The sequence below is a fragment of the Rhincodon typus genome, chromosome 12 (assembly GCF_021869965.1).
Source record: "Rhincodon typus isolate 14 chromosome 12, sRhiTyp1.1, whole genome shotgun sequence".
NCBI lineage: Eukaryota > Metazoa > Chordata > Chondrichthyes > Orectolobiformes > Rhincodontidae > Rhincodon > Rhincodon typus.
Genome location: NC_063343.1, coordinates 2,118,686 through 2,132,682, shown reverse-complemented (window position 1 = coordinate 2,132,682; position 13,997 = coordinate 2,118,686). Strand labels below are relative to the sequence as shown.

At 43.6% G+C, this 13,997-nt stretch overlaps 2 protein-coding genes across 4 annotated transcripts in view; one reads left to right on the top strand and one right to left on the bottom strand.

The window, feature by feature from the left end:
* LOC109931051 (lysine-specific demethylase 3B-like) overlaps nucleotides 1-13,997 on the top strand; it is a 145,769-nt gene that overhangs the window by 71,210 nt on the left and 60,562 nt on the right. The gene's annotated exons all lie outside the window — the stretch shown is intronic.
* Nucleotides 7,968-11,922, bottom strand: LOC109921825 (homeobox protein notochord-like). The gene is made up of 3 exons (XM_020521878.2): nucleotides 11,572-11,922; nucleotides 9,546-9,733; nucleotides 7,968-8,402 (listed from the first exon to the last, which is right to left on the bottom strand). Exons 1-3 carry the CDS (start codon nucleotides 11,858-11,860, stop codon nucleotides 8,286-8,288), a joined length of 594 nt encoding a protein of 197 aa, XP_020377467.2. The 5' UTR covers nucleotides 11,861-11,922; the 3' UTR covers nucleotides 7,968-8,285.

The window sequence follows — 13,997 nt, the reverse complement described above, 5'->3', positions numbered from 1 at the left end:
GTTGTCTCGGATTCTCCAGCATCTGCAGTTCCTACTATCTCTGCAGAATATCTGGATCAGTTCTAAGGAAGGAGCACTAGACCTGAAAGGTTAATTCTGATTTTTCTTCACAGATGCTGCCAGATCTGCTGAGCTTTCCCAGCAATTCCTGTTTTTGCTTCAGTAACAACAATGCCAGGCTGTCACTGAAAGTGGGCAATGCCAGACAGAGAATTGAATGGCAGAGCAGGGAATAATCAACAGCTTTGAGAATAAGGGACCATGGCTGCATTGACAGGGATGGCACTATCAGCGCCCTTTCTTCCCCAGCACTCCATTCCCTCCCCTCCCACCGCTATTACAAAACTCCTGTCCCCTCCGCACTTCATGTCAGCTCTGAAGAGCCATCCAGACTCAAACATTAATTTGCTCTCTATCAGTGGATGCTGCCTGACTCAGTATAATCTCCAGTATTTGTTGTTTCTAGTCCTCACAGAGATGGTATTGATGCAAAGGGTTGTTGGGAGAGTGAAGTGTGTGAATTCAAGCAGACACACCTTTTACTCCACTACCCTTCATTGCTGGCATAGCATAAACATTGGCACTGGAGTAAAACCGATTGCTGGGAAACACTCAACAGGTCAGCCAGCATGTGTGGAGAGAGTTGTTTCGGCTCTGTGACCTTTCATCAGAATTCCAGTTCTCACAAGAGGTCACAGTCCTGAAATGTTAACTGTGTCTCTCTCCACAGATGCTGCGTACCTCCAGCATGTTCTGTTTTTTTATTTCAGATTTCCCAGATATTCTGAGGTGTTTTGCTTATCCAGTAACATGGGTGTTTCTGTTGGCAATCTCAATGATTGTCTTACCTTGGACTCTCAGTAAGTTTGGTAGCACCTGTGGAGGGAGACACGGAGTTAATGTTTCAATCCAGTGTGACAATATGACACTGAAGGAGCATCTTATTGGACTCAACATTAACTCTGATTCTCTGTCTCTCCAGATGCTGCTAGAACTGTTGAGTTTCTGACTTAATTTCAGATTTCCAGCATTTGCTTTCCTTGCCTCAGTCTCTGATAGTGTTATCCCCATCAGATTCCCAACTGTCCCACCCTATCTACAGTATAATATCCATCTGGGCTGACAGGGACTAGACCGCTTATAGGTACATATTGTCAGATCTGGCAAGACAACCTTAAGTAGTTCACTAACTCTCTTCCCAAGCACATCTCCATATTGCCCCAGGCTGGAAGGGAGAGCTCCTGGCAATATTACTAAGCAACTCTTCCAACCTCCCTTTGCTAACTTCACCAGCCCCATCTCTTATCCTAAACGTGAAGAGCTAATGGACTTCTTTGTTCCAAACTTGGGAGGACTCATTTCGTTGCCAATGTTTCCTCACCTTCATATTACTAACTGCACAGAATCCCCTCCCAACCCTTAGAATACAGTTTCTCCAAAACTCCCCCAGTCTTCCTCAGACTCATTTCATCCATCAGTCCCACATTGTAGCTGCTTTAAATCTCAGCTGGACATAAAGTGCCTCTTCTGAGCTCAGTATTCACCATCATTGTCATTGTAGGCTTATCCTCAAGCACTTCCCCCAATCTGATGAAAGTAGTGACACTCCTTAAAGCCTACTATTTTGGCCCTAAACATCTCATTGATGTGGTTGCATCAAATGGTGTCTGATTATGTTTCACTTCAGACATTTTTCAATCTTAAAAGCATTACACAAATGTAAGATGCTATTGTGCCATTGCCCAGTCCTTAAAAATATCATCCCTGATTTTGTTTATCCCAAAAATCTAGAGTACTGCGGTAAACTTACTATTTCACACTGAAGATCTTCCTCATGGATCCCACAGTATTTCATTTTCCAGTCATTTTACACCACTAAGACTTTCTTGCTGAAGGGACAGCACAGTGGCTCAGTGGTTAGCTCTATTGCCTCACAGCGCCAGGGACCCAGGTTCAATTCCACCCTCAGGTGACTGCCTGTGTGGAGTTTGCACATTCTCCCCATGTCTGTGTTGTTTTCCTTTGGGTGGTCTGGTTTCCTCCCACAGTCCAAAGATGCACACATTAGGTGGATTGGCCATGCTAAATTGTCTGTGGTATTCATGGATGTGTAGATTAGTGGGATGGGTCTGGGTGGGATGCTCTGAAGGTCAGTGTGGACTTGTTGGGCCAAAGGGCCTGTTTCCACTTGTAGGGGTTCTATGATGATGAACAGCTCTGATGTTATGTGTATTTGTAATTGAGCTTGATGGTACTCTTTGTTCTTTCCATCTGTTTTGACAATGATTGGACATTAGATTCTTCTCTACCTCAGCTCTGCTGTGGCACTGCAGTCTTGTTCATCGCATAAATGACATGCACATGTAATATTTATCCATTCAAACATATATTGCTACTAGTGAGAATCAATAGGGTTGTTGTTTTAGTAGGGAAGTGATTTAATGAAATTATTGTCTACTAAAACTAAAACTCTCAATCTAAACTAATCCCATTTTCCTGTGTTTGGCCCATATCCCTCTAAACCTTTTCTATCCATGTACCTATCCAAATATATTTTAAATGTTGCAATTGTACCCATTTCAACCACTTCCTCTGGCAGATCATTCCATACACACATCACCCTCTGTGTTAAAAATTACTCATCAAGTCCCTTTTAAATTTTTCCCCTTTCACCATAAACCTATACCCTCTAGTTTTGGACTCCCCTACCCATGGAAAAAGATCTTGACTATTCACTTTATCTATGCCCCTCATGATTTTATAAACCTCTATAAGGTCACCCCTCAGCCTCTGACGTTACAGGGAAAATAGTCCAGTCTCCCCTAATAACTCCAACCCTCTAGTCCCTGCAACATCCTTGTAAAATTTTCCTGAACCCTTTCTAGTTTCACAAGATCCTTCCTAAAGCAGGACGACAAGAATTGTATGCAATACTCCAAATGTAGCTTCACCCATATCTTGTACAGCCATACCATAATGCTTAACTCCCATACTCAATGCACTGACCAATAAAGGCAAGTGTGCCAAATGCCTTCTTCACCGCCCCAACAACCTGCAACACCACCTTCAAGGAACTATGAAACAGCACCCCTATGTCTCTCTGGTCACCAACACTCCTCACGGCCCTACCATTAACTGTATATAAGTCCTGCCCTGGTTTGCCTTACCAAAATGCAATATCTCACATGTACTTAAATTGAACACCATCTGCCACTTCTCAGCCCATTGGAACATGTGATCAAGATCTCATTGAACTCTCAGATAACCTTCTTCAGTATTCCACCAATTTTGTTGTCATCCACAAATCTATTAACCATACTTTCTATATTCTCATCCAGATTGTTGATAGAAAGGATGAACAACAGTGGATCCAGCACCGATCCTGCGGCACACTGCTGGTCACAGGCCTCCGGTCTGAATAACAACCCTCTACTACCACCCTTTGTTTTCTACCATCAAACCAATTTTGTATCCAATCGGCTACCTCTCCATGGATCCCATGTGATCTAACCTTACTAACCAGTCTACCAAATGGGACTTTGTCGAAGGCCTTGCTAAAGTACATGTAGACATCTACTGTTCTGCCTTCATCTATCTTCTTGGTAACCTCTTCAAAAAGTGCAATTAAATTTGTGACACACGATTTCCCGTGTACAAAGCCAATGCTGGCTATCCCTAATCAGTCCTTACCTTTCCAAATGCGTGCATATTCTGGCTCTTAGAATCCCCTCCTACAACTTACCCACCACTGATGTCAGGCTCACCGGTCTGTAGCTCCCTGGATTTTCCTTGCAGCCTTTCTTAAACAATGGCACTACATTACCCACCGTCCAAACTTCCGGCTCCTCACTGTCAATGATACAAATTTCTCAGCAAGGAGCCCCGCAATCTCTTCCCTAGCTTCCCACAATCTTCTGGGATACACCTGATCAGATCCCAAGGATTTATCTAAATTATTCTTCTACTACCTTCTCAGGCAGCACATTCCCGATTCCATCCATTCACTGCATACAAAAATGTTTCTCCTTATTCCTTATTTCATTTTTGCTTATTTGCCATTAACTTTAAATTGGTGTTGTCTGGTTCTCAACCTTTTCCATCAATGAAAACTTTCTTCCCTTATGCACTCTGTCTGGACATCTCCGAATTCGAAATGCCTCCTCTATCAAATCTCCTCCCAATCTTCTCTTTTCTGAGGAGGATATCCCCAGCATTTCCAATCTATCCTTGTACCCAAAGTTCCTTACTCCTGAAACCAATCTTATTTAGCTTTTCCTAAACTGTTAACAGCATCTATTTATGAAGGCCATGAACCTGTATATCTTATTGACCCCTTTTCAAGCCTGTCCTTTCACCTTCAATGTAAACTTTTACGTTAGGCAAACCGGCTTCTAGGGAAACACAAGGTCATTTCTTTTCCCAAGCATTGTTTTTAAAGATATAATTTTTGACCCAGCACAGCAGGAATTATTTTCCTTTCAGTTATCTTTTGTGTCAAACTGATACGGTGAATAATTTACTTGTATTCGATTTGAGTTTCATGATCAAATTCTAGTCTTCTTTTTTTTGCAATGAACGTTCTTCCCAGTAACACTTAGGATCTGCTATTCTCTTCAGGGCTTCTTTCATGTTCAGATGACTCTAGTAAAGGGCTAGTAAGAACTGCCGATGCTGGAGTCAGAGTTAACACAGTGTAGAGCTGGAGGAACACAGCAGGCCAGGCAGCATCAGAGGAGCAGGAAAGTTAACGTTAAGAAGGGCCCTGACCCGCAACGTCAACGTTCTTGCTCCTCTGAAGCTGCCTGGTCTGCTGTGCTCCTCCAGCTCCACACTGTGTTACCTCTAATAAAGGGCTGCTGCTTTCTTTGCAGTTAGCAAAATGACAATCCAGGATTACACAGCAAGGGTGCCCTGTGCAGCTGGAGCACCTGATTCACTGAAAACGTTTCCTGAGGCTGAACAATAAAGTACATGAGCCACTATTCTAAGATCGAGGCCAGCACAGGGGTGAGATCAAACCCAGTGCAACGGAAATATTGAGTCCAGCGCGGGGAGACATCAAGCCCTCATGGGGAAAGCCCAACATGATGTGGCTGCAGGACCATGACTAAAGAAGGACAACAATTTGGAACTGTTGACTTTATTTCTTATTTACTGCTTTATACTGAGAAAACTGTAATGTTGAACTTTTAACTTATTTTTTTCTACTTTTTACCTAAGATTTTGTACCTAGATACCTCGTACCTAAGGTGATGCCATAAATGGTGACATTGTAAATTTTTCACTTTTAGTCCTGTATCTCTTTACTTGAGTATATGTGACAGTAAAACCTAATTCTAATTCAATGACTTGTGCATATACCAGGTCCCTCTTCCATAAACTTCAAATCTTCCTGAGATACAAGGAAAGTCACAGAGGATTGGAGAATGTTAAATGTGACACCCTTATTCACATGTTCATTTATGTGCAAATACATTCCAAAGAATACTACGTTGGTTACTTTAGCATCAGTGGCAAGAAAGGTTTTGGAGGCAATCATGAGGGTCAAAATTCAGTAGGCACTTGGTTAGATTAAAGTCATTCAAGGAGGGCCAACATGAATTTGTAAAGGGTAAATTCAAATTGATATTAATTAATCTTCTCATGGAGGAACTAAAGATTGTTGAAGAGGAAACAATGAAAGTTCTATAGAATCCCTACAGTGTGGAAACAGGCCATTTGGCCCAACAAGTCCACACCAACTCTCTGAAGAGCATCCTACCCAGACTTAACCCCCATACCTTATCTCTGTAACCCTACATTCCCCACATCTAATCCACTTACCTCCACATCCCTGGACACTGCAGGCAATTTAGCATGGCCAATCCACCTAACCTGCACATGTTTAGATTGTGGGAGGAAACCCACACAGACACGGGGAGAATATGCAAACTCCACACAGGCAGTCAAGGCTGGAATTGAATTTGGGTCCTTGGTGTTGTGAGGCAGCAGTGCTAATCACTGAGCCACTGGGCTATCCTGTACCTGTAGGGATTTTAAGGGAGTGACATTAAAGGATGGTTAACCAAACTAGTGCAGTGTCACCTTAAATTTGAACAAAAATGCCTTAAGGACAGCAAACAAGTATTGGTAAATGGTTGCATTGCAAACCTAGAGAATGGTAGAAAGTGGTGTTGCCCAAGCGGACATTGATTTTTTGATGTTGATGAATGATTTAGGTATTGGAATTCAGTGCTAAATTTAAAATGTCACCCACAATTAGCAAAGGAACACATAGCTCCTGACAAATGAGACATGAACACTATTGAAACTTTGTGTAAGTACATAAACCAGGCTCAGGAAATGGAAAGTGTAATTGGGAATGCTAAATGATGCAAACTAGCTCAAGAGCTTTTCTTTATGATATACAGTGCTAGCACTGGCTAAAAGGATGCAATCTGCTGTCAAGAGGAAGTTTAATATCTCCTCCCCCACAAAAAACCAGCAGTATTTACTTTCTAACTTTATATCAGTTCCCCTAATGAAGCACTTGTGTGGATACATGATACTGAAATAACTGTGTTGAAGTAATAGCATTTATTGTAATAAAGCTGGTAATTTAAACAAATATATTACGTATTCATTCATGGGGAGTGAGCATACTTGGCTGGGCCAGCATTTAGTACCCCGGGCAAGATGATCGATGCTATAATGTTTGGTTTTTCACTATTGTTTGGTCATCAAGCCCCCTTTTTAAAAGAAGCAAAAACAGTAAATATCCCAGCTAGCAAATAAATCAAAGAAAACAATAACTAAATTAAAATGTGAATGATCGTGATGGCAACATTTCCCAGAGGTTTGGCTGTGAACTCAAAATCAAGTTTTGTTGACTGCCTTATTAATGACTAATTACTAAAATTAATTTTTGGATTACCTTTAAGAAGGAACTGGGCTCACAGTTTATGCATATCAGTTATAATTATACCTCCTGGATTGCAAGAGAGTTTGTTATTTATTTAGTCTGCAGATGGAATAATAAGAGGGGATAGTCATAGTTAACGAGAATGGAATTTGCGAAATAAATGTAATAAACCAGGAGCACTCTAAGTAATAATACCTGCCTTTTTACACCAGTTTTATGATTTTGAAAAGATCTAGAGAATATTTTGCCATTTGTCTCATGAGTCACAGCTTTAGCCTAGAACCCTCAATATCTGATGTGAGTGGGAACACCATGATTGTTTCTCATTAAGGACTTGATTCAGAATTTCTGTCCTCTGTCAAAGAAAGGAAGTTCAACTCAGCAATCTGGATCAATGATTTGGTCATCTACTCTCTAGTCAGTTCTAAATAGATGTGGACAAAAATACACTGAAAAGGCAAAGAACAGCAATACTGATGGGTCAAGGATCAAATGCAGTACAACCTGTACTTCTGAAAGACAGAAAGTCAAGACAGAAGTTGAAAGATTAAGTAAAGGTATCAAGATAAATGCAAAGGTGAGTAAATTGATACAGAGGTAGACCATTACCCAAACAGGTTGTGCAAGAAGGTCCAGGGGCTACAATATTATTCCATCTAAGGAGCTAGAGGAACAAGGCTAACTTGGGACTTCTACCCCAGCCATTTCTTCAGAGTATTCCAGCACATCTCCAATATCTGTTATCCCACAGCGCGATCTGCCCCTCCAAGTTCACTCATTGGCCCATAAAGGAAACCCTGACCCTTACTGATTGAAGACTTCACCTGGCATTACACTGCACCAAGACCCAACTGATATGCAATGACCACCATAAGGTGTTCATAACCCACCAGTTGCATTCAGCTTTGCATTGCTAGTCTAATTGATCCCAAAATTTCAGTGTAACTACAACCTTGTAGGGTCAGCAAACATACAAATAAGAACTCAGAAAGCTTGGTTCCAAGTCCCACTTGCTCCAGAGGAGCATCATAACAACATGTTCTAAAAATAATTAAAATATCTACGAGCAAGAACAGGTGAAATCACTTAAACCTGGAGTAACAAATCACAACAAACAAGGGATCCTGACCAACTATGATTTATAAATTAAATCAGTCCACATCTCCATAGAACGGAGCTCCATGCACCCAACCAGACATTCACAAGGAAACGAATCTTGTTTAACAAGTCTTGGTTTTCTTTACGTACAGAAGTATAACAGTTCATTTGAGAAAAGGTGAAATTGGTCAAACGGAAACCCCCAAATGACTGATGTTCCCAGAGTTCCGGGCACTTCCCATTCCTCTGGAAGATCGCCCGCCTTTTCCATGGTTAATGGCCATCTTCAGAGTCCACCTTGAGTATCTTCCACATCCCCTTCCTCACACACTGCTCGTCTGGTTTGACGTTTCTCAGTGTCCCTCTTCCATTTGATCCGCCTGTTCTGAAACCAGACCTTCACCTAGAATAGAATAGTACTGGGTCAAGTCCAACTTTTCTGCCTGTTTTAAATTCTGAAATTATGGCTTGGATAAATTTGTTACAGACATTAGCCCTTCAGGCAGCATACGCCAAGATTTTGATGAATCTATTTATTATAAATGAGTGATTTCAAGTGTTTTAACTTGTTTACTTCATGGTACATTATTAGTTCATGGGATGTTGGCATCACTAAGGCCAGCATTTATTGCCCAAAATTGCTAGAAACTACTGTTCTAAAAGTTGTTATAATCTAGGGTGACACGGTGGCTCTATGGTTAGCACTGCTGCCTCACAGCCCCAGGAACCTGGGTTCAATTCTACCCTCGGGTGACTGTTTGTGTGGAGTTTGCACGTTCTTCCCGTGTCTGTGTGGGTTTCCTCTGGGTGCTCTGGTTTCCTCCCACAGTCCAAAGATGTGCAGGGTAGGTGGATTGGCCATGCTAAATTGCCCATAGTGTTCAGGGATAACAAGGTGTAGAGCTGGATGAACACAGCAGGCCAAGCAGCATGAAGGCTGACGTTTCGCTTAGGCCCGAAACATCAGCCTGCCTGCTCCTATGATGCTGCTTGGCCTGCTGTGTTCATTCAGCTCTATACCTTGTTATCTCAGATTCTCCAGCATCTGCAGTTCCTACTATCTCTGTTCAGGGAGGTGTAGATTAGGTGGGTTATAGGGGGATGGGTCTGGGTGGGATGCACTGAGGGTCAGTGTGGACTTGTTGGGCTGAAGGGCCTGTTTCCACACTGTAGGGATTCTATGAAATCTCTAATTATCCTTGCACTAACTGGCTCACTGGGCATTCTTAGGGCAGTTTAAGAGTCAATCATGTTAGACATCTGGACTCACATGTTGGCCAGACCAGGTAAGCATGGCAGATTCCCTTCCCTAAAGGACAGTAGCTTTACACTTCAGATTGATTAATTGCATTTAAGTTCCATTTGTGGCAGAGAATTAGCCTGGACCTCTGGATTACTCTCCAGTGTGTCACCATCTCCCTGACCATACAGTAAAAATGAATGAGCTGAAAAGCTGATAAAACATTAAAAATTGTAATATACTCTGGAGGTGGCTGACCACCATTCCGGTTCTCTGGTCATCGATACGAACTCGCCGCACTATCACCTGTAGTACTGTAAGGCCCAGAGCAGCAGCCAGGGCCACCCTCTGAGGACCAATGATGTAGCGGTTTTTCCTGAACTCCCTCTCCAACACTGAGAGCTGCTCTTGGGTGAAGATAGCCCTGAAGCGCTTTAACTTGATTTCTCTGGCAGGGCTGGGGTGTACCAGGGGTGCTGGACTGAACCTCCAATCTAAAAACACAAAATTACAGTGAAGTCAGCATCACGGATATGACGCTCATTCTCAGAGACATTGGAAATCAACCAGTACCTACAAATGTAAAAGCATAAGAAATAGGAGCAGGAGTAGGCCATCTGGCACCTCGAGATTGCTCTGCCATTCAATAAGATCATGGCTGATCTTTTCATGGACTCAGCTCCACTTACCCGCCTACTCACAGTAACCCTTAATTCCTTTACTGTTTGAAAATCTATCTTTGTCTTAAAAACACAACTACTTCACTGGGCAGGAAATTCCACAGATTCACAACCTTTTGGATGAAGAAGTTCCTCCTCAGCTCAGCCCTAAATCTGCTCCCCCGTATTTTGAGGCTATGCCCCCTAGTTCGAGTTTCACCTGCCAGTGGAAACAACCTCCCTGCTTTTACCTTATCTATTCCCTTCATAATTTTATATGTTTCTATAAGATCCCCTCTCATTCTTCTAAATTCCAATGAGAATAGCCCCAGTCTACTCAATCTCTCCTCATAAGCCAACCCTCTCAACTCCGGAACCAACCTAGTGAACATCCCCTGCACCTCCTTCAGTGCCAGTACATCCTTTCTCAAGTAAGGAGGCCAAAACTGTACACAGTACTTCAGGTGTGGCCTCACCAGGACCCAATACAGCTGCAGCATAACCTCCTTGTTTTAAACTCCATCCCTCTAGCAATGAAGGACAATATATTGTACAACTTTCTGCTTGCTGCCCTAAATGTTTCACATTCATGGACTATCCAGAGCTCATCTTCCTAGTTTTATTTCTAACTTTTGTTTCTACCCACCCTGTCAGTTTCTTTCATAATTTTAGACACTTCCATCAAATGTTAGCATCCTTGGGCCTAATGTAACCACATATCAGTATAAATGTCAAACATTAAACCAGGAGGAAAACTTCCTTGGCCTTGGATTGGGATGGTTTGATCATAAAAGGCCGGGAGAAGTGCTAGCTCCTGGGAAACTTACAGTACCTTTCCGATTTGGGATATGTGGGGTAAAATGGATTGGGAAGTAGAGAGTGTGACAGATAGAAGTTCAAACAGAACAAACAAGAGAAGGGAAATGGCATGAAGTACTTTAACAGAATATATACACTCTAGAAACGTTTGATTCAAGGGTAATCAAAATAAAAGATTCAACGTGGTCCCATCAGCAGAGATATTAGTAGAATACACACACTCATTCAGACAGACACACACACTCACAGACACACACAATCTGACACAGGCACACACTTGGACACATACCACCTTCACAGACACACTCTCACTCGCACTTAAAGACACAAACTCAATACTCACAGACACACATGCAGACACATACTCACACATCGACTCACTCAAAGACACACACACACTCACAGGCACACACTCAATAGTCACAGACACACACATACACACAGACATGCACACACACGCACCCACATTCACACAGACACACACTCAGACACAGAGACACACACAGACATGCACTCACAGACATGCACTCAATACTCACAGCCACACACACACAGACACATACACCGACACACACACACACACACACACACACACACACTCAGACACACACTCACAGACACACACAGACACAGGCATACACTCACTCAGATATACCTGTAGACTTGCTCACAGACACACACACACACACTGACAGACACACGCACACACACCCTCAGACACACACACAAACTAACAGACACACACATTCATACATTCTCAGACATACACACTGACACACATGCACTCACACACCCTCAGACACACAGACACGCTCACATACATCCCAAATCGGACAGGTACTCTAAGCCCTTACCTGCACGGTACATGTTGAAGCAGTTGTGCCAGGGTGGACGGTAGTACCCTGGAGCCTGGCAGAGGACAGGGCAGGAGGCGGGCAGTGGGACACAGGGGTAGGGCTGGAGGGTCTGCTCAGTGCGGGGAGCTCTCTCGGGGGGAGACTTGGAGAGCAGGAACTCCACCGTGAAGGCTCGTTTCCTGGCTGGAGGCGCCTCTGGGGCTTTGGTGCACGGAGCCGGATAAAAGGCACAGCAATCCGGGAGGAAAGCCGGGGAAAGGGCTCGCTCCATAGAGATCGGCTGCATTGCTGGCTCTTGGAGGTGGGGGATATAGCAGGCAGGAGGCGGCTCTGATGTGAATCTGTGTGTTTGGGACATTCTTATACAGTCTCCCCACCCCCAACCCCTCCCCTCACCCTGGGACATGCAAAGTGTCCCGAAGGGCTTTTGTTTTAAGAAGTGGTGGGTGAGAATCATTGAGGATACTGTGAGAGGATTAATTGGATAAAGTGTTGTGGGTAATTGCTGGAGGCAGATAGTTTTTTTTTAAAGCGATAGATTTACTGCTGCAGATCCTGCACTAAACGAGAAAAATTTGTAGTTCAACCCTGGGGGTGTTGGAACGAAGAAGAGAAATGACCAGATTCAAGGGGAGTGATATGTTCAGAGAGAGATTTAATGGAGATGGTGGAAAGTTGGATAAGGCCGGAAGGGTCCGGACTGAAAAGGAAAGAGCAGACTGGGAGTGATACGCAACTCGGATCTTTAAATCGGAGGAAGATTTAACGATAATTTTAGTATCATAGAGCTGTACAGCATGGAAACAGACCCTTCGGTCCAGCTCGTCCATGCCGACCACATATCCTATATTAATCTCGTTCCATTTGCCAGCATTTGGCCCACATCCCTTTAAATACTTATATTCATATACCCATGCAGCTGCCTTTTGAATGTTGTAATTGTACCAGCCTCCACCACTTCCTCTGGCAGCTCATTCCATACACTGCATGAAAATGTTGCCCTTTAACTTCTTCCCCTCTCACTTTAAACCTGTGCCCTATAGTTTTGGAATCCCCTACCCTGGGGAAAAGACCTTGACTATTTACCCTATCCAGGCCCCTCATGATTTTATAAACCTCTATAAGGTTTAGCCTCAGCTTCCGACACTCCGGGAAAAATAGCCCCAGTCTATTCAGCCTCTCCCTATAGCTCAAACCCTCCAACCCTGGCAACACCCTTGTAAATCTTTTCTGAGTCCTTTCGAGTTTCACAACATACTTCCTATAGAAGGGAGACCAGAATTGCAAGCAGTATTCCAAAAGTGGCCTAACCAATATCCTGTACAGCCACAACATGATCTCCCAACTCCTATAACTTTCAAAAAGAAATTGGAATGATTCTTGGAACAGAACGTTGATTTGCAGGGATCTGAGGTAATTGAATGGTTCTTTCAAAGAGCTGGCACAGCCACAATGGCCCAAAATGCCTCCGGTGTGGTATGATCCCATGATTTCAGATTGTGCATTGTCTTCAGGTACCTTTGCTGTATAAACTTGATAAACGATGATCGTGTCCCTTATCTCCACAGGTGATGTCTACACACTGTGCCTTTCACTTGATGCTGGTGCCAGCACAGTTACAGGTTCCTGCCTGAGGATAGAGATGGGTGCTGGGGAAATCCCAGAGTTCCCATGAACAGGGATGTGTACTCTGAGTCAGAAAGGCCAAGGGAAACATCTTTCTGAGGATCTCCCACAGAACCATATTTGGATGGTGTTGTACAAACTGGAGAGGAAGATGCGGCAGAGGTGTTGGCACACTACATAATACAAACAGCCCATTGAAAACACAGTCCAAACTATTGATCGCCAACTCAAATGTTGTCTCCTCACAACCTCAGCTGTTTAAAGCTCCATCAAATGTGCTGGGAAAGCGCACTTCTCCAGGTTCCTTAAGACTCATTTCCGAAATGGATTGCCTTCAGTAGATTCCACAGGTATCAACAGTCTCCTGAATTCACAGCCGATTGAGATCCCAGCCCCTTGAGGGACAAGAGGCTGATTAACTGTGAGTGGGTATCACGGTGAAACCTGACTGGAACCTGGCCTGATGGTCATGTGTGCAGCATCCTGTAGGGCACAGTGTGATAGCAACCAGGGGCAAGAACCTCAGCTGATTTATCTGCACCTTCTGTGGACACAGTGACCAATTGATGGTGGCTCAGCGGTTGGCACTGCTGCCTCACAGGGTCAGGGTCCCAAGTTCGATTGCAGCCTTGGATGACTGTCTGTGTAGAGTTTGCATGTTCTCCCCATTCTGCATGGGTTTCCTCCCACAGTCCAAAGATGTGAAGGTTAGGTGGATTGATCATGTTATAGTATCCAGGGAAGTGCAGGCTAGGTGGGTCAGCATGGGAAATGTGGGACTGTGGGGATAGGTTGGG

What these genes read in the sequence shown, in the direction of transcription:
- LOC109921825 (XM_020521878.2), bottom strand. Translation starts at nt 11,860, where the DNA reads ATGCAGCCGATCTCTATGGAGCGAGCCCTTTCCCCGGCTTTCCTCCCG. An exon ending in CTTCAACATGTACCGTGCAG is followed by an intron (nt 9,734 to 11,571) that starts GTAAGGGCTTAG and finishes TTGTGTTTTTAG; the next exon opens with ATTGGAGGTTCAGTCCAGCA. An exon ending in TGGGCCTTACAGTACTACAG is followed by an intron (nt 8,403 to 9,545) that starts GTGATAGTGCGG and finishes ATTCTATTCTAG; the next exon opens with GTGAAGGTCTGGTTTCAGAA.